This window comes from Pelecanus crispus, chromosome 12 (assembly GCF_030463565.1).
Source record: "Pelecanus crispus isolate bPelCri1 chromosome 12, bPelCri1.pri, whole genome shotgun sequence".
Taxonomy (NCBI): Eukaryota; Metazoa; Chordata; class Aves; order Pelecaniformes; family Pelecanidae; genus Pelecanus; species Pelecanus crispus.
The window spans coordinates 25328131-25348817 of NC_134654.1; the positions used below are offsets into that span (position 1 = coordinate 25328131).

A 20687-nucleotide genomic window follows, 5' to 3' on the forward strand; every position below is an offset into this window, starting at 1 on the left:
CTAAGAGAGAAGATTACCAGCTGTGTAACTGGAGGTGGCCAGAAATACCTAAACACATTTCATCGTCATGCACATCCTTTACAGACGCTGAAGCGCAGAGGCGATGCACGTTCCAGCATCTGTCAATCGCGCTTTATAACGTAGTTCTCCATAGGCAGTAAAACCGTATTTGTTCTGTATGATTTTGCTCTAAAAAACACCATAGGAAGCCAGACCCTCCCCGAAAATAAAAATCCATTGCTAAAAGCATGTATCTGTATGGCGTTGGCAGAAGCACAGGTGACTGCAGGCAGCGTGGACTTGCGCGCGTACGGGAAGGGGGTGTCCGTGTGTATTCCTCCGAGGCAGGGGCAGTGGGAGGCTAGCGGGGACGGCAGCAGCTTGGTCTTGCTCCAGTGGGTTGTCCAGTGAGTGATTCCCGTTTCCCCTAAGGCTGCCTCTCATTAGCATGAATCAGGGGAAGGGCATAAAAGACTCCAGTTCATTTTGAGTCTGGAAAAACTTTCCTTCAAAATGACAACCAGAGTGTTCTGGCTCCTCTGCTTTGTCATTAGATCATCTTCCAGCGCACTGGCCGGTAAGTCTGTTAACACTCGAAGCGGGGCTGGGGCATATTTGCCTTTGGTATCAGGGGAGGCTAAACACGTTGCTACAAATTCTTGCCCGAGCAGCCCCTCTTCAGCTGTAGTCTTTTCAGCAAGCGGTAGCAGTAGTCGCGCAAGCGCTCAAGAAAGAAACATTTCAATATGTTTGTGGGATGGGAATGTAAATTGCAATATTTGGTTTGTCAGCATTTGAAAGAATTAAGAGCACCTGCCAAAAGCTGGTGCCACGAATCCTGCTAGCCATCATTCAGCAACTGAGGTTTGACTTGCTTCCGCATATGGGATTTTTTTATTTGCGTGTGACCTTTCCCTTTCAGTCTCCTTCCCCTCACCTGTAAACTCCAGATTTCTTCATTTATTTCAACATGCTCTGTGCTGTCATGTGTGCCTGCAGCAAGCTGTCCGAAACAGATTTTTTTTTTTTTTTAAGTATCTCATTGATAGAACAGAAATAAGATACACATTTATTCCATTGGGAAGGAGTGAATTATGCTGCAGTTGTATGTCTTAGGTTGCAAGAGCGAGACAGAAATAGGCTGGTATAGGAGAACAAACCTCAAGGTCCTGAACAGATTGAACAGAGAAAAATGAACTATTTCTTGTTACAATCCATGACTAAGAAGGCATGATAAACTGGTAGAAGAGTATACTTATAAAACCAAGGCCAAAACACCTGTTCGGAGTTCACAGCTTCAATATTGAAACATCTCCAACACACCCTTGCCTATTGCTTTCTTTAGCTTGGACTTCTTCCACCCCGTTCTTCATGGACATTCTTTTGACTTTATGTGTGGCCAGCCCAAATATCAGGGAATCTTTCCCATGACAGCAGCTGGTGAGAGCAAAGGGGGAGAAGTGGCAAGGTCAGCGGTTGAGTCAGTTATAGAAGATAAACCAGGACGTTGTTCATCTGTGTATGTCAAATATCTCTTTTCACATAAGGAGTTAGGATCAGCCTCCTACACAGTGCTAACCACAGACAGCGAACACCCAGGCAGCGGCTGTGTGTGGGTGAGCTGTTTTAAAACTGTGCTGGCTAACTAAGGGCATGCAGTGAAGGGCTAAAGTAAAAGGAAAATGAACTGCAAGAGGAAATTTGTCTCTTCCGAGGCTAAACGGGAAGTCATTTCGCTTTGTGAAGTCCAAGCGATGAAGGTGAAGGTATAAACAAAGGCCTAGGTGACCGTCCGGCTTGCGTGAACAATGTCATTAAGCCTTTCCATTTTTCACTAGATTCCCAGACACTTCCTCTCTTTTTCTCAACCCTTGTCCTCTCAACTTAAGAAAAGCCTTGAAATAATTGTTACTCAGCAGCGATAGCCTAGCTACCAGACTATGGTACTACTACTATACAACTCTGTAGCGCAAAAGTCACAGACCCAAATCTGTGGATAAAGATCTTTTCAGTAGCGTTCAAAGCCCGAAGCCGCTGTAGAGTCCAGATGACATTGTCAATAAGGCATCCCATGGATGGGAAAACCAAATAGTTCTGTTGTCATGGTCTTTTAAACAAGCATCCCAAATGGCAATGTGAACCTTGTTTCCTCCGATGTTCCCTGGAGATTCAGGCTTTTGAGAAAAGGGTTTGTTTATAAGTCATGTTTTTCATTTGCAACGATAATAAAGTAAAAATGCAAATCTCCTGTGTTTTGCTCACACAGCTGCATTCTCTGTACTGGACCTTCCCTGTCTGAGTACAGAAGAATGAGGAGCTCTATTGTATTTCATCTATTGAACTATTTATCAGTTATATTGACATATTGTTGGAGGCCTCACTTATGGACTAGAGCCTCAAATCTGCCGGGCACTTCCCATTCAGAAGCACATGGAATAAAAAAAACAAAATTAAAATGCTAATTCACGCGCTCTCTTTTTGTACGTAGGATCCCTGCCCTATGCCGCGAAACCCAGTCAGCCTCTCGGCAAAGATGCGTATAGTTCAGCAGCCGCCGCGCCTGGCCAAGTCAAACTGCCAGCCTGGGGCACCAGAGAGAATCACACAGAGCGCTGGCTTCTGTCTCCCGCTGACCTGCAGCGGCCAAAACCTCCTGAAATCATCTCCCTCTCATCGGACAAAAAGAAACGCACCAAGCCTTCTCTAGAAAACAGCACAGGGCTGAGGAAGCACCTCTTGCAGTATGGAGGGGCCCTGCTTCTGGAGAGCCCGACCGAGGGGTCCTCTCCTGCCTCCTTGGACTTCAATCACGCAAACAGAAAGCACGCGGACAGACGGCTGGCTGAGGCTGCCAACAGAGTGTCGGCTCACTTCCATCACGCCGCGTCTCCCTATCGAAAGATGACATACTTAGTGGAGGCTCATCCTTTTCCAGACTCTGGAGCAGTGGAGTCAGATGATCCTAACACGCTGGATCACTTCAACCGCCCAGGCAAGACAATCCCCTATAAGCATCCTGATCCCTTGAAAAAGATCACCAAACCCTCCTGGGTCACCAACCGCCAGTCAACCAGCTTGCCATACGACTTCGGCGGGCTGAAGAAAGGTAAGGGGACAGCCTGCTCCGGCAAGGGATATCCTGAGCTTTCCAAAGGTTGGGTGGCATAATTTGGATGATGTATCCCCAAAGGGGCCGTTGCTGCCCCTCAGTCTGTGTGCCTGTTCCAGATGGCGATAAGGAGAAGGCGTGTCTGACCGAGTGCAGGAAAGAGAGGGACGAAGTGGAGGCCTACTGCGCGAGCGAATTCGGTAAGTTGTGTCCCCCGTGATGCAGACAAAGCGGGTGCCTTCTTTGTTCATCTATCACTGACATTTCACGTCTGCTTCTAAGATCCTGTTTCACTGTGTTAAATAATTACTAAGTACGCTAAAAGGACCCATCACAGCGCTTTGTAAATGTACTACGACAAACGGTACCAAGCCTTACCTTACCCTTTCCCTACTTTGGGCTAGTACTGCTCTTTTTCTGCTTCCTCTACTTTTCACTCCTGGGACGAAGACAATGTCCTTGCTGCTGGTCAATGGAACTGAAAAGACCAATTGTTCTAGATACTCTAAGATTAAACCTTGTAGCTGTGTTACTTACCTCTTACTATTTAGAGCGAGTTTGTGATTTTGGGGGCTAAAGTATCAAATGGAAGTAAAATGGAGAACCGGAGAAATATAAACCTGTGATTCTCTCTGTATAGAGGATTCTCCTTGAAGTCCTTAGGACTCGATGTCTTTAGGCCTTGTGTCCAAGTTGACGCAGCTGAAGACGGTAGAAAATAGCCTGGCATGTTTGTACTGACTGTTTAAGAGCAAGCGTTTTCCAATTGAAATCTTGCCTTGTGCTTACGAAGTTGTGAAACAGATACCAACTTTTTCTCACAGTATTTTAAGAGATAAGGAAAATACATGCCTAGTGGTAACAGATGTTTCCATTTGTAGAATATAAACACGTTACGAGACATCTGTTTTCTCTAAATGGAGAAGTCAGGAAGTGCTTTCTACAAATGCTATATTCTTTATTTTTTACCACTCTCATGCATTCCTGGCAAACACAAGCCTTATAGCGACCTGACCTTTGCGTATTTCAGCCTTTAACAAATAGCGGTCTCATTCATGTCTCAAACTGAAAAAGACAGGTAGGAAAAAGACAGTCTGAGCAACACATCAGCCAGGGTTCCATTGCAGCGATCAGAGAGCGCTTTTCTTATCTTTCCATTTCCAGTGCAGACTAAAGCATAAATGACTGAATCCAAGTTCTCACTCAGTGAGGCAGGTGCAACGCCAGTTGCAGAAGTCCTGTTTGCCTTACCTGCCTAACACGTTTCTTGTTTTCCGATTCCTGTAGTCAGCTCAGCACTTGTCAAAACCCGAAACTGGGCGGACAGCATGAAGTGATTGTCTGAGCACAGAACATGGCCTACTTGGTGCCCTTGCCCCTTTCTATGACAAGGGCCTTTTCTTTCAAAAGCTGAAGCATTTCATTAGCAGGTTAGCTTTGGGCTTCGTTGTGAAGTTTTAAATTTGAAAATTTTACTTTGTTTGGTAAATATGTCAATTTTTTTGTATATCAGGATGGAAAACAGTACTAAACCATCACTTTCTTTTGAAACATTTTATAAACTTCACTAAGAAACATCTCAGACCTGTAGAGCGCAAGGTTAGTAACTCAGCAAAAACTAAGGTGATGACCTTATCAACCGTGATTATTTGAAGCAGCTCCTGCTTTCAAGACTGCCCACTACTCAGCCAAAGAATTTCTGCCAACACTTTCTTTGCAGCATTTTAAATGAGAGCCTTCACACATACCCTGAGTTGCCACCAAGATCTGTAATCTGATGCTTGCTTTTTTCCCCTCCCTCCCTTAAAACAGCAGTGAACGGAATTGTGTATAACATGGAAAGGCTGGGGAATGGAGTCCACTTGATTACGCTTTTGGTAAACAGCGATGGATTATACAAGATGAGTCGCCTGTATATTACTCCTGATGGCTTCTTCTTCCGAGTTCATATTCTAGTTGTGGATACTTTAAACTGCAGTAAACCGTGTCCAGACTTTAAACTTGGTAAGTAATTCCACCTAAGTCCATTCCACTATTTCTCCTGCATGCAGTACAATTTTAGTCTGCCCTAGTTTAATAGGCTCATCCTGGGTTGTTGGGGTATTTTTTGGGGGGGGAAAAAGAAAAAAAGAAAAAAAGTATTTACTGTTACACTGGAGGGCTTTTTCCCTCCCAGTTTCTCTAAATTTTCAGGAGTGAACCAACTGCACGAAGAAGTCAGGTAGCAGCGCAATCCTTTCTTAACTTTAGCCAGTTCCAAAATGATTGCAAGAGTTTTCAGGATTGCAAAAAAAATTTAAGCAGGAGCTTAAGCTGATGCCTTTGTAAGTAGTCCGGTTTTCCTTCTAAACGCAAGTTTATCAAATACCAGTATTTCCCCCAAAAAGCTTCTAATTCCATTACAAGACAGTAAATCATTATTTCCCTGCAAGCACAACCCACAAAGTCCCAACGAAGTTCGGGTGCCGCTGTGCTAAGCCACACGTTCAGGATTTCTATACGGTACAACTTCACGTCTGTTCATAAATCCGTTGCCCTTAGAGCGAACGCAGTGAATGAATCCACGCCTCCTTCGTAGCACCGAAGTCTCGTTTATTTTGCAGGCAGCAGATACATTGTGATGGGTCGGATCTACCACAAGAGACGACAGATCCCTGCAGACCTGCTGCAGTTCCTGCGAGGGCGCCTGAGGCCGGGGGATGGCTTGCTTCGAAGCAGCAGCAGCTACGTGAAGAGATTCAACAGGAAGAGGAATCGCAAAGTGCAAGCGGCTCACACCAAGTGTAGATAAGGCTCCGGTAACCTCTGTGTAGGACACGGGCAGCAGCAGAATTCGCTTACCAGAATAAACCTGGCCGTGGTTTAGCAAGAGTGGGAGTAGTTCTCCTCACCTCTGAAACTGGCTGCGATAGGACGCTTGTTTTTGTGCTTTAGCAGACACTGAATGTTTTGACTAGGTACCTACGCGTTGTGAAGTTTAGTACAAAAGTCAGCCTAGGGAACATTAACTGGTCCTCAATTTGCTGCAGCTGTTTTCAGAGCCACGGATTATTGTTGCCTCCCCTGCTGTAACGTACCCATAATAATCTGTAGCAATCGTAAAGTTAAAACTCCGGAGGCATCGTTCTAGGTACGCAAGAAGTAACCGCGCTTTCAAACCCTGAACCAATGTTAGGTGATACCGCGGCTTTACCTACAGAGGACGTGCATTGTGTTTTCACACAATTCTGCGTAGAGTAGTACATGCGTTTGACTCAAAAGTAACCAACAAAACTAGTATCATGTATCGTTTTGGTATCCTCAAACATGTCCACACTACTTCTAAAAATTACATCATTCTTCAAATGGAGCTGGATTTTCACATGAAGCATACAAAACAGCTGTGTAATTATTTGAGTATGTGAATACGCTAACTGAAAGCAAAGCAAGTAACTGCACAACACGAATGCCCAATTAGGCTTACAAATAACAGCACAAGTTCATGCCAAGGAACGCAAAATAAGCATGCAATTGCACGCACATTTTGTATGCCCGGTTATGCTGCCCGTTCCTTAAAAGCTCAGCCCTAGAACTGTGTACCCTATGTCATTTTCCCATGAGAAATATTACCAGGTTTGTACGTGCACATCAGTAAAGTTATTTTTACAATCAAAGACAATCTTTTAGTACCTTTCATGCAGTGGGATGTAAGAACCTATGAAAGCTCTGCAAACGGGATCTTAATGTTGGCTGTTCCAAGAGTCAGTATTCACAGATCGTTAAGTCTTTAAAAGAAGCTAATAAAATGTTCATCGGGTTCTGGGTTCACCATTTCCTGGGTTCTGAAAGATCCAAAAAGATTATGTAATGATATTAAACAATGGCATCTCCTCATTTGGCAAGTGGGCTTGGGATTTTAGAATATATTTTTACATTAAAAAAAAATGGGAAAAAGCACTCTAGCTTAAAATACGTATATACAGTGATATATATGATGTGACCTGGAACAAAAAGCAGTGACTTCTATAAGCATTTTCTGTTTTGAAGCACAGGTAGTTCTAATGCGATTCTGCCCGTCGTACACGTCTGCAGCTTGATTTAGCGTCACTGAAAAGCTTCGGAGTAGTGGATGGGCTGTGGAGTTGCACCGTGCGAAGTATTTGTTGATATGGAACAGGAGCCAAATACCAAGAGCAAACATCATACATTTTGGGACCCAGAAGGCTGTTACTACAGGACAGAAATTTACTCTTAGCTTGTGTCTACCTAAAAAAATACACTCTCGCTTTTGTTACGTGAAAGATTTCGCAAGGAGCACAGCATACATAGATGGAATTTTCCCTAGAGACTTTGAGGGGGCTTTTGATTTGGCACAACGACTGCTCCTGGCAATGAATCAAAGCACCAGAGTGGACTGGGAGGGACAGGAGAAGGAAGGAGGAAGGGCTACATGTGCATCTCGAGTTTCTTTGTTTCTATTTTCAACTGAAGTCCAGGGACTAACCAGCAAGTCCTACAGTCATCCATTTGCCCAGAACAGCAATTAAGCACCCTTCCCCACCCCTGAGACATTATCGTAACCTAAAACAGGCAAAGCGTGGGTACAAAAATAGTATCTGTGGCTATGCATCTCATTTTGACTGCCTCTCGGAAGAGATAAATAATAGTATACCAATGCTAATGACATCCAAAGCCTGAGTAAAATGCCAGTAACTGACACGCAACGTCTGCGCCACGCTCTCAGATACAGCTATTGCTCTAGAAGCAAGCCTGAAGAGCAATTTATTTTATGTTCTCTTTTTGCGTTGCAAAGTCATCTTACCTTTCCTTTCTTGCTTGGAGGGTCGCTCTTTAAAAATGTTATTGCAAGAGCCAAGCAACGAGCCACTGTATTTCACAGCCCAACCGAAATACAGCTGGAGCAGGAGCGGAACTGCTGGTGTTACTTTTTACCAGGCTTACCACAGGCTGACGAATGTACTGAAGAAAACCAAGAACTCCTAGGATCAAGTGGATTTCCACAATCTCGCACTCACTGTTACAAAAACCTCACAGCATTAACCACACTGAAAAGAAGGTGGCACTTGCATGCACTAGCAGCCATGGTAATTTTGATACCTTACAGTTAATCATTTTTTCCCCAGCAGGATAAGCATGAAAATTCCGCAGCCAATACATAGAAACCCAGGATTACAGGAATATTGTTGTATTCTTGTCTTTCCAGGGGTTTACTCAAGGCTTCTGGGTAAGCCCAACTTGTTATTCTGCTTTAAATCCCCATTAACTTTTGCATGAACTAAATCGAGACCAAGGATAATTGCTTCAAATTTGTTCAAGGAGACAAAAAGAAAATCAAGCTGGTATAGCGCACGTTATCAAAATCTGTGTTACAATGTATGACCATTTTGAAACAAATGTTGCAATAATTTGTTAAAATACAAAGAGGAGGAGGACCGAACAGAGATCACAGATCTTATGAACTTACCATGCTTTTAAGGAAGGCAGGTATTAATTACGAGCGATGTATTTTCAGTAACACCATTTAACTATAAAAGATCACCATGAATAAATCGAGAAGAGTACCTCAACCTACTCAATGGCAACTGAAAACACTAAAAGAGGCTCTCAGCAAGATTAAATTGCACGTATGGATCATTTCCTTAATCAACCTGAGTCACTGGCAATTATATATAATCTGGCAAAGCCAAGACCTATATAGGATAACGCTGTCAAATGTTTCATTAGAAACACCACCAAATCAATGTCAAACACATCACTTTATTTGTCTAGGATGACGTGTCCTGTAAGGTACAAAAAAGTACTCTTCAGTTTGCCACAATTTGTTAAAAACATAGCAATCTATTGCCTACAGGTAGGAAAGTTTTAAATGATGTCATATATATATTTATATATGAATAAATAGTACAGAAATACCGTGAAGTTTTGATGAGATGCAGGATATGTTCAAACGCTGTTAAAAGTTGAGTTTTTTCCTTTTTGCATTAAAAACACAATGCATACAATATGCAGCATTTTTTTTTTAAACGTCAAAGGACAACATAACCTAAATGCAACTACTCTTCTTTAACTTTAAGAAGCATAAATGGATTATCATTTTCACACTGAACAATCATTTTTAATTTTCACATATAGGTTAAATGACAACATTTGTATGTACAAAAAACCCACGGGTTTTTATTAGATAAAATTATCCCAGAAGAACCTGTACACCTGAGCCTGTAAGTGTAAGAAAGTGTGGTCAGTAGCAACATCTTTTTAAGAAAAATAACAGAAGAGGTTCTTGCATAGCAAGGTGTGAGGTTAAACCCAAAAGGAACTTATCCATAAATCAGGTAAATCCCAGATCACTGTAGACCAGAAGGTAACCGTGAATTAGTGCAAAAGCTCGTCAAACGGTTGAAGAGCCGCATACAAACCATGGCTGATTAACTACGGACAGGTAATAGGAGCGAGTCACTGATACATGCAGCGTCAAAGTGATAGATGGGAAAGAAACAGCAACGTCATCTGCCGTTTGCATCTTCTCGTGACTTCGATTTATCCCTCACAGTAGCGCTCCTCACACAGGGGCACGGCAGCAGTCCAGAACGCCTTCCAAAGACACACTGACACTCGGTACTTTACATTCCTAGAGTACTTGGCAAAACAGCACTTAATTCAGCGGCGGGCAGTGACATTTCACAAAATACTTCCTACCATGTTATCTGTTACAGTAATTTTGGCACCACCGTAGAAATGTTATAAAGGGCTAACAGCTGCTTAAGAAGGAAACGCAGTAAACGCTCCCTTTGGAGCAAAATAAAGTCAGATCTCCTTGGCCGCTTCCCTCCCGTTACTGGAAATACCTGACAGACCCCCAAAGCGTTACAAACGTATTAGCGCACACTCAAAAGACACCTACATCTGTGGGGAGAACAATTATCTCCATTTATTTTGTTTCATATACATCCATATTTCGAATTTTAATACAAAAGAAAAAAATTAGAATCTGACAAATGTTTACAAACAAGATACCTTCAAATAGATTTTACTCATTTCAGTCTGGTGCAGAGTAAATGACAAATGGTACTGTTATATTCAAGGCAACAGAGTCTGTAGTCCATGACCGCTTAGCCCAAATTTTATGCAAGCTTAATTGTTTTTATCTACCATGAATGATAAACTCATTGTTGATTCCCAGTTCTGTGTGTGTGCACATGTGTACATAGCAGCTCCTTTCATAGAAAGAAAAGACATCTAGAGGTCTTCTTGTACTTTTACCTACAGGAATCATGTTAAGATACAGAATGGATTACATGTAACCGGGGCTGGATTTTATAAGAAAAAATAATTAGCTGACAAATGAGGGCAGCAATAAAAAAGCGTCTTTTTTGCAACAATAAATAAATACAGTCAAAGTTTTCTGTGTGGACTTTAAACCAGCTTCTTCACTGAAGAACAGACGTGGCATTTCCATGGAGTTAAACGTGACCCCATTTACTGTATCTTTTTTCTTGCTCTCTTTCTCTCTCTCCTTCAACAAAACAAAGTTTTCCTGCTTCTGCCACAATAGTACAACAATTTGATCTTGACAAGAAAGTGGTGCTGCTGATTTTTATTTCTTTGTCCTTTGGACAAAATAAGCCAAGAATATAATTTGACTGTTGTGACCAATAAAAACGCAGTTTACATCAAGTCTTGTCAGGATAACCTGACTAAAAACATCTGGCTTCTTAATTAAAAATTTTCAGACAACCAGATTCTTGCTCGTGTGTTAGGTTAACACGCTGAACTCTAAGAAGCTGTAGACTGCAGTTTGTTGTTATGGGACCTGCAGAATACAGAAGAAAGCGAAGAATTAAGCACCCTTCATTTTGGAGAACACAGTTGCTGCAAGGTGTTGCCAAGGGTAAATCACAATGAGGGAACTACCACCATGTTACTTCCATTTATTTTTTTTCCCCCTTCAGAAAAAAAGAACCCTTAAAATAATTCTGAGTTTTAAGCACATTTTCTCCTACAGGATACCAATATTTCAGTACTTGTAAAATGCAGTGTGTCACTGGAATATTCCAGAATGCCTGAAATCAGTTTTACTCTCATATTTACATAGTAGTAGTCCATCAAAAGAAAAGCAAAAAGGCATTTTTAATTGTGACTATTCATAATAAGGTATACTTTGCTTAAATTTATTCTGGAAGTCTTTGGATTAACTTAATAGAAAAAACTGAACAGGCACGTTAAAATAACATTTTTGCTAATCAGAGTTCAGCAAAACTCTTCTTTGACATTCACAGTTTTATTAGTGACTGAAAATAAAACAATAAAATACATGGTTTCCAAGATGATTTCTTTTTTTTCTCAATACAGTATTTGAGGAATGGGACCATTTTTTTTGTTAATACACTTACGTTTACCAGCATGACTGCTGGTAACAAAAACCAAAAACCCAACAACATTTACTTTTTAGACAAATGATCTGGATTTTTAGGGCAGTTTAATGTCATCGAATTGTACAATAAAAGAAAGTGACCCCAACATCCAGTTCTGATTCCAGTTAAAAAGTTCAGACTAAAGATATCACAATCTGCAAGAAAAGAAAGAACATGGATGGTATAAATGAAAAACAGTAACAAAATAAAGATGCAGCAATGAAATCAGTGTGCAAGCAGTGAATGCTGGATAACCAGCTAAAGCAAGATGAGAGAAACATGAGTTGAAAACGACCTGATAAAAATCTTTCATACAATATTAAACTGGAAAGAAAAATGCTGGGCTAATTCATTTTTATCTCATCCCTTCTTATCAATCCTACTCTCATTGCGTACAGAAAATTGGGCAGCTTCCACAACAATGGATATAAAGTGAAGCTTTCCATTTAATTACGAATGGATATGATCCTGCAGGAGTGTCTTAGATGAGCAGCCTGTTACGCTTTTGACTGTTACAGTCTGACGGACCAAGTTAACTACTATACGTATACAATTTCCAAGTAACGCTGAAAGGCATCCAACATTTGTAACTTGGTTACAGTTGGCTTATGTTGGAATACAGCAGCGCTACGGGAGAAATCTGCATACTCCATCAGTGTTTTGAGTAAGCTGGTTTTAGGAACAGCTGTACAAAATACCACGTTATAATTTGACTAGTGCCGTACTACTCACATGTACGTGCTACGAGACAGAATTGGCAAGCAACAAAAAATTTGTAGCAGAGTTGCATATTCTTTTTCAGGAATGTCTATGTTAGGGAAATACTCTACAATGATCCTTTTACAGAAAAACATTAAACCAGAAAGTTTGGTTTTAAACAGTAAATTCTGAATTGTGATTAGTTTTCCATATCCTACTTTAAACCTTACTTATTCCCTCCGTTTCAAATATGGCGAGGTATTAAAAAAATGAGAGAAGGTAGTAAAAATTATTTTAATGTCTTTCATTGGACTGTAAGCTTCATGGAGGGATTGTCTCCTTCTAGCATCTGAAAACTATTTAGTGCACAGTAGAACATTATCAGTTCTCAGAACAACACAGTATTTGTCCTGACCAGAAATGATTCTCAAGTTTTCTGCAGCAATGACTTAAACTTAAAGCGTCATTCCAATTTTCTACATTTCTGATACTGCCCAAATTTGCATCTAACAACTTATTTTGAACAAACGTTACAAAGTAACCTCCACAAAAATCACATTTAAGCCTTAATTTTGATGGAAAATGATAGCTGGCTATTACAGAACAGTTTTTTTTCCCCCCCTCCTTTAAAAGAAAAGCAGTTGTCCAGGAAAGTGCACGGAGAGGCAGATCCCTGTATGAATGCAAGGTAAGCTTATAAAAGCATTAAGGAGATTTTAGGAGACAACAGAACATCTGTGATTAGGAACACTTTAGCTTACCTGCTTGCCTTAAATCCTTTTAGTTTCTGTACAAAGAATGATTCAAGAACTTCTGCACATTGGTAAAAAGGGGAGTCACTTGGATTGTAGTAACGACAGTTATCAAAAATTTTGGTCATATCTGCCACAAACTCCGTGACCTTTTTGTAGTAACGTTTCAGTATTCTTTCTTCCATGGTGGCAAGGTCTTTAAAGAAACCAAAGATTATTAAAGTGAGACATTTTCATCCTCAGCAGAAGTTCACACTGTCAGGTGGTGGGACACAAAGCCTATCTAGGTTAGCTGCTTTTCCAGGAGTGCTGGCTGTGAGGTGGTGACACCAGGAGGTCTCCTTCAGAATAAACACTTATGCCTAAGTATGTTGTGCACAGCTAAATTAATATGCAAGTATCAAAATGACCTTGGAAAACTTGGGTCTTTGCAGGAAGCTATTAGCTTTTTCTGAAGAAATTAAGGAAAAAAAAAAAAAAGTCAGACAATCTGGATTCAGTTACTTGTACTTTATTTTCTTTACAGCCCTCACTGAGACCAAGAGTCGTATGTGTACATGTAACAGCTAGCTAAACCTTCTGATTATTTTTTATTTGAATTCATGACTTGCTTTGAATGAATTGCCAATTTTCACGGGCACAGGCACATCACCGCATGGCACAGACGAAAGAGATTTCAAGTGCAGGATCATGCAAGATGCTCTCGTTCTTACCGACTAGACACATTAATGAGACCGGAAGGGTGAAGTAGAGCAGTAACTGTCCTATTTTAATGCAAATGTAAATTAGAAAGAGGGAGAGGAACGAGAACTGCCAATTATAAATATGTAATTATAAATATAGCTGTCTAAATGTATAGCGGCACTTTCAGCTGGAAAAACAATGACCCGCCCTTGGAAAATGCCCTTAAAGTGCTTATTTTGAAATGCCAATAATGCCAGAATGTGTGAAAACAAACGTAGATGGGGCTGGATCACCTAGTGTGTTTTACATATATTGTATACTTACAAGTGTATTTTCCTGCTAGGTAAGTCAGAAAGGCCTAAATGCACTTTTGTTTACTTCATTCAATCATCATATGCTTAATTGTATTATTATTTGCACTTTCCTTATAAACTTTAACCCATCAATTATGCAATAGGAGTTGTTTTAGCATTTTCTTAATGGTACGATTCAAAGCTTTGGAACAGAAAAGGACACAATCTCTAAGCAAAATATTGTTTTCAGTCAACATACTACAATCTTGCCAAGACACCAAATTTAACTTTCCTATTTCTAGGATCAGTAAGGAGTAGGTGGGAAAGCTCAAATGATACACTAGCTCTCATTTAGACATATGAAAAAGTATTGGGTCAGTAACTGGAAGGAAAGGAGTAACATTTAGCAGCACCATTTCTGGCAGGAGGTAGATTTTCCCAAGAGGTCTCACATTCAAGGGTTTACCTAGCTTATTCCTAGCTAACTGGTAAGATCTAGTAAGATCAGAGTAAACCACTGGGAAGCTGCAGCATCTCCTCTTCCACCTTCCCCCACAGACACAACATGTGAAACAATTCTTGTTCCTACAGCTTTAAAGACAAATTACATATAATACGAAATTTAGTGTACTATCGAGTCAGATGAAGATAATTTTAAACTCCATCTGAAGTTGCATGTCACACGTAACTGTATTAGCACCACTTCTTCCTCAAACTTGAGAGTACACACCCCACATTTCGTAGGAGTGGGGTATGCACAAAGGTGGAAAAAACCCAAGCAAATCAAACCATAGCAAAATCGTCCTCTTAAAATAAAGTAATTTAAAACCAAGAATTCTATCCTACTGCTACCCTGAATTTCACGTTTTATACATTAGACCGACAATATTTAGCGTTAAGGAGTCAGCCCAGAAGCAGATATATTAACTCTCATGAACTTCTAAATATATCAATGAGAAATCACATTGTTTCGTCTCCCTAACTGCAAAAACTGTGTATTCTGCAAAACATATCTTTAAGATCCCTGGATGGAAATGGTCAGCAGGTAATTAATTTGATATTCAAAACCCCAAATCCACTCACTCGTGCTATTGCTCAGAAACACTTACCCATTGGTTCTTTAATAACACCATAATAATCTGGTGCATCATTGGGATCTACGGGTTCTAGGAATGGCCATGCCATCTTGTGGGCCTGTCAGGAAAACAAGATACAGTCACAAAAAAAATTAAGTTAAATTAGCACTATTCAGTAGCTAAATATTTTCTTTAGACTTTTATCTGTTGGGCTCTAGAGCTGAATTTAAGGCAGTGGTGCAGCATTATATGCAAAGGTAACTAGTTCTCATCTGATGGCTGGGTAAAGTTTTAAAGCTCAATGGCAGTGACGGAGTAGTCGGTCTTCAAAACAGGGAACGGTATGAAATTCAGCCATAAGAGGATACTGTGCTAAACAGGCTGCATAGAAAAGTGCGTAATGAATTGACTGAGAGTGCTTGGCACTTCACACCTAGAAATCAGCCACTGTTTTCACTTTCAAGTCCTCTAAAATTAATTTGTTTTCATAAATGTCTGCAAAATATAGGACAATGCAAAATATTAGTCTTTGAGGATTTCTGTTACCACACAATTATTTTACCAAAATTCTTAAACCTTCTTTACAGTTGTAGCAGAAAAGGCCCATCTGGGAGTGACACATAAACCAGAAATACACTGTAACAGTCATGTAATTCTCATTATCAGGATGCCATCATTTACGTGCTGGTAACGACTTTCTGTGAGAACACTACTGAAATCTAAATAACTCTGAGATTAAAGTACAGAAGCGTAGATCAGAAGTCACAGAAAACTAATCTGAGAACAGAACATTGCGCCTTCTACATCCTGTGCAGCTAGGCTACACTTTGCCTTTTGGTATTCTAAGTAAACCTGCTTCCTTTAGAAGCCTTCCACTGAAGAGATTGTTTAGTTTCACTAACTCAGAAGCAGAGATACACTAATTATTGTAAATATTTCTCAGCACAATAATGCCAATCAACTTCACAGCTGACACAGTGGCATCTCTCACCAAAAAAAAAGCTTTGTCATTTCCTTTTTATAAAGTCTCAAAACTACTAGAAGAGAAATCAAAACCTACTCCGAGACTCACTGGATACGTTCCACACAGTAGAGCACTCCACTTTGCTGCAACCCTTATTCTCACCTGTAAGGAACGTAGTACTCTTCTTAAACCTTCATAATCTTTATCAGTGAGTGGACTGAGTACAGTCATGGCATCTTCTGTGGACTGACATTGCGGACACACATATTCATCAATGAGATCTGCCTCACTTTGTAAAATGCCAACACAACGCCCGTGATACCAGTTCTGACATCGGTCGCAGCCAATGTAAAATCTGCAAGATCCAAAAAAACGTTAGTGACTTGATCGATTTAATTTAAAGGTTACATTTAAACACATAAACCTGCAATCCCCTGCACACAAGCAGATACTTGGCATGATTAATTACAACAGGGTAACACGTGATATTTCAGACTGACAAATTCTAATTACACTATTCAGACTGCTTTTGTATTTACAAACAGGCTAAATTATGGACCATTTCAAAATTAGTTCCTAAATTTTATACTAGGCACTTTCAAGCAATCAAGGTTTCAAAAATCATTCCTCTGCTTTAGAGTTGAAAGGAACAGCGTAATGCCAGAAGTCTCACCCAACCAGTATTCCAAAACAATTCAAGATACATTTTGCGCAAACTGGACTACAACTAGGGTTCTTGTTTCACTCCGTAGCAACGTTTTTCATATGGAAGCTTCAGTCTTGTAGTCGAATACAGAAGGGGTATTCTATGACACAAAGCCTTACAGTAAAAGATACCAACCATATACCCGCATACTAAAATTATGCTTGCTCTCCAGATCAGATTAAAGCACAAAAAAAATCCACTAAATACTACATTTGTCTTTTAATCTTTCTAACCATCCCCTTTTTAAAAAAAAGAAAGAAAAAAATTCAATCCCAATTTAAAGTACATGTGGTTTGTCTTTTTTTTTTTTAAAAAAAAACCCCAACACATTTTGACCACCCTGGAAACTTCACTTTTCCTAAACATTTACTGTATAGAAACATTTTGGAGAGGAAGACAATTACTGAAAAGCAATTTGTATTACGAATGAATACAACATATGCAGAATAACTTCTTTTTTCTTTGCAAGGAACAGGTAACCACAGTCAGAGCAGTTTGCTGCCTAAACATTAAATAAGAGGTTCTTATCAGAACTCACTGTGACTCATCATAAGGTGTTCTGCAGATACAGTACAATTCCTCACTGCTGCCCTCTTGTGCCCGTTTACAATCATTACAGATGTACACATCCATTTTCTTAGCCTCCTTTTCTGTGATGCCAACACATTCTCCATGATACCAGTTAGTACAAAGATCACAGCCAATATAGAACCTAAAAGTATTCACAATGAAAATGACAATGTAATTGTCATTTCAAATGGCATGGCACTTTTCCCTGCACTTCTCTCTGATGCACTTTCTTGCTGGCCTACTTTCTTCAATTTTCTGTCTCAGTTTCCCTGCTTCCTAGCATCCTATCCTTACAAACTAACATCTCATGCTGCAGCTATGCTGTCAGTAAGGTCACTTGGGTCAATTTTAAATTGACAGTTCATTAAAATACACATCGATATGTAACCAGACTTTGACAAAACTGGGCTAAAAATGTATGTCTCCAATGTGTGTGTGAAAAACTGTAAAAGGCACAAAAAGACAAGGCCAAAGAAAAAGATTTACATTTTCAAAACCGTAGCTCAAAAGCCACTGATACATTTCCTTAAGATTTGAAAATGTAGGTCTCAGTTAATTTAAAAAACAAAAGCAAAGCGCAAACACCAACTAGGAGTTACAAGTATACTACGAAGAACATGCATACCAGCCATGTGTGGAATACATATTGGTATAACATGATACAAAAGAAAATTGGGTCAGGACATGGTTGTCATAATTTTTTTTTTTTTTTTTTTTGGGGGGGGGGCACTGAAAAACAGATATTAAACTACTCAAAATTGCAACGAATTGGAATGTGGACTATTCTTCAGAGAATAATGTCTACTCTCAGACACAGCTATGTGACGGAACCAGATATGGTATGACACAAAGCGAAGGGAACCAGGTACAGAATCATGTGAATGGGACCTTGCACAGAATGATGTGACAAAACTGTAAAATATTATGCAAGGATGTTGGACATTTTGTGTATGGATATCTCAGAACATACCTATGACTAGTGACAATCAACCAGACGGGCGAAGTTACACATCCATTCTCTCTGCCCAAGCAAAAGCAAGCTGACTCAGAACCTCGATCTTCCTACATTTTGGAGACCACCCCCGGGCTGCCGTGCGCTGCTGTACCAATTACTGCCATCCCGGTTTGCCAGTCGCAAGCACCACCCACTGGACACCACCCACTAGCAACGGGACAGCAGCTAGTACACACTCCACAAAACAAGCATCTCTCATTTCTTGGGCCTCTGCATATGTCCCAGATACTCAGAACCTGCCTTTTCTCTTAATTCTCAGTCAGACAAAGCTAAAAAAACCCCAAAACCAAACAACAAAAAAAAAAAAGTCACACAACCCAACCTTCCATAAAGAATGGATGGATGGATAGCTCCTTCTAACAACTACCAACGATTCAGCCTGTGTCCTCTTTCCAAGTCTGTTTGCTCCTCGTGATCTGGAAGCCCGTTTACACCTAGGTGTAGATGCTAAACCTTGCCACTAAAATATGGAACAGGCGTCACATTACGCTTTAATAAATAAGTTGCAACCTAAGTAGGAATCTTAGAAGGATACCCTTACTGACCATCCTCGAAAATAGTATGAGCAAACCCCTACAGCCCTGGACTATCACAAAAGAGAACATAAAAGATTTGCAGTAAAATACACAACACAATGACTTTTGAGGATTTATTACCTCCTAAAAAATGCATAGGGTATTCATAATATATCACAAATTAGCTTTTCAAGCAGCACATCTATCTTTTCTGAAGTAGAAAAGAGACATCAGCACGGAGTATCTGATGCCTATATATATGAAAATAAAAATAAAAAAAATGTTTACCAGAAAACTGTTTTAAAACTTGACTAATCCCTTTCCAAATAGTGAAAGGATAATGTAGTTCAACAGTACAGTCATCATTTGTATGAACATAAAATTTAGAATTCACAAAAAGCAAAGCAGCAGAACTGAATCATATTGCTAAGGATACTACGAAGTTATTAACGTTTCATTTTCTCAAAGTTTTATTCTGTGCATTTAAGCACAGTTCTTGATTCAGACTACCAAAATTCACTCTATGACCACATTTTTCATCGGCTTACTCAAATGCCCACTGGAGTCAACAGAAAGAGTTAGTCAAATCCTTCTGCTCACAGAATTTGTTCATCTCATCTCATTTTTGTGACAGTTCTGTCTTACTAACAACAGAAGCAGTAACACACAGACCTTTCTTTGGTATCACAGCAAAATGAGAACAGGGTATCCTCCTAAGTTTACTGGATGACAGAAAGCCTAACACAACGTTCTTTCTTTAAGTGAGACAGGTGACATCCCTAAGAAGTAATAGTGAATTAACCAGGGCATCAGCAGTCTGCTACTTCTACAGTGATGGCAGCACAGAGAACAGTCCAATCTCCCACACTGGTGCAATGGTGCAGTGCGTGGAGCTACTGAACAACCAAGGTGAAAAAACCCCCGAAGACCTCAACTTCATTTAAAAACCAAAAATTTTAAAAAAAAGAGGAACCTCAAGAGATCCTCTAGTCCTGGCTCTAAATTTGGAATGAAGAACCATTACTGGAGTGAAAGCACTACTCCACCTCTATGGTTTCTTTCTGTTACCAGCATTTAAACCACCACCAAATGGTACCAATTAATACTTTTTGGTATTGTCACTTGTTGAGCGGATACATACTCACTTGGCGTTGGTCTGAAGTCACATTTATTTTACATACAGCTCTACACAGCTATCAGATGTTCACCATTACTAACTACCCATGTTAGTCATTTCTAGCTGAAGCAGGAATGTGTGATACTATCCCCCTGCAATCCACTGAATCTTCCACTCCACCACTTACTAAATTTCTTCGCAAACTTTGTACGTAGCGTAAATATTTTTCCTCATTCACAGTCAGAATCAAACTACAGAGAACTGCAGTTTTCACTTTGTCAAATGCTTACATATCCATTTTTTATCAACCCTGGGATGTAAATTATAACACATGGAAACCATTTCTACCTGAAACATTGTCCAAAGTGAACTGCAGTCCAGTAACTTGAAACCCCCTTTCCCCCTTTACTGGCTACTGACTTACAAAAAAAAAAGTCATTTATTGGAAGACGGTACCAAAGCTATTTCTAAAGAACATCGGCTACTTGTTCACAAGACATTGCTCAAACCAAATCATCACTTGCTTCCGAGGCAGAGGCAAAACGGCAAAAGAAAGAACAACAGAGCGGAGGAAGAAAAGAAAAAAAGAGTATGTGCATGTGAGACAGAAAGGTCATACAATGGAAACATGCAAACAAGTAAAAATATAAATCACGTACATTAATAGTATAAATCAAGTATGTTAATAGTTTTGTAACTGCTAGTGGAAAACAGAGACTTTATTCTTTATACCTTAGTGATCACTGCAATAACACCTGATACTCTATCTCCAATTC

General features: G+C 40.0%; 2 protein-coding genes across 5 annotated transcripts in view; one reads left to right on the forward strand and one right to left on the reverse strand.

The window, feature by feature from the left end:
- Window positions 1-513: 513 nt before the first annotated feature.
- C12H17orf58 (chromosome 12 C17orf58 homolog) lies at window positions 514-5900 on the forward strand. The gene is made up of 5 exons (XM_009485746.2): window positions 514-577; window positions 2489-3106; window positions 3229-3309; window positions 4922-5113; window positions 5713-5900. Exons 1-5 carry the CDS (start codon window positions 514-516, stop codon window positions 5898-5900), a joined length of 1143 nt encoding a protein of 380 aa, XP_009484021.2.
- Window positions 5901-9958: 4058 nt separating this feature from the next.
- The window catches only part of BPTF (bromodomain PHD finger transcription factor), a 56827-nt gene continuing 46098 nt past the window's right edge, over window positions 9959-20687 (reverse strand). For 3 of the 4 annotated variants that reach the window (XM_075720328.1, XM_075720330.1, XM_075720327.1), the window contains exons 28-32: window positions 17233-17406; window positions 16151-16343; window positions 15058-15142; window positions 12981-13167; window positions 9959-10919 (exon numbers count right to left, since the gene is read on the reverse strand). In XM_075720328.1, the coding sequence (XP_075576443.1) occupies window positions 10883-10919; window positions 12981-13167; window positions 15058-15142; window positions 16151-16343; window positions 17233-17406 (676 nt within the window). In that variant the 3' untranslated portion in view covers window positions 9959-10882. Of the gene's footprint in view, window positions 10920-10939; window positions 11676-12980; window positions 13168-15057; window positions 15143-16150; window positions 16344-17232; window positions 17407-20687 lie in introns of those variants that run through there. The other variant, XM_075720329.1, reaches the window with a different exon arrangement.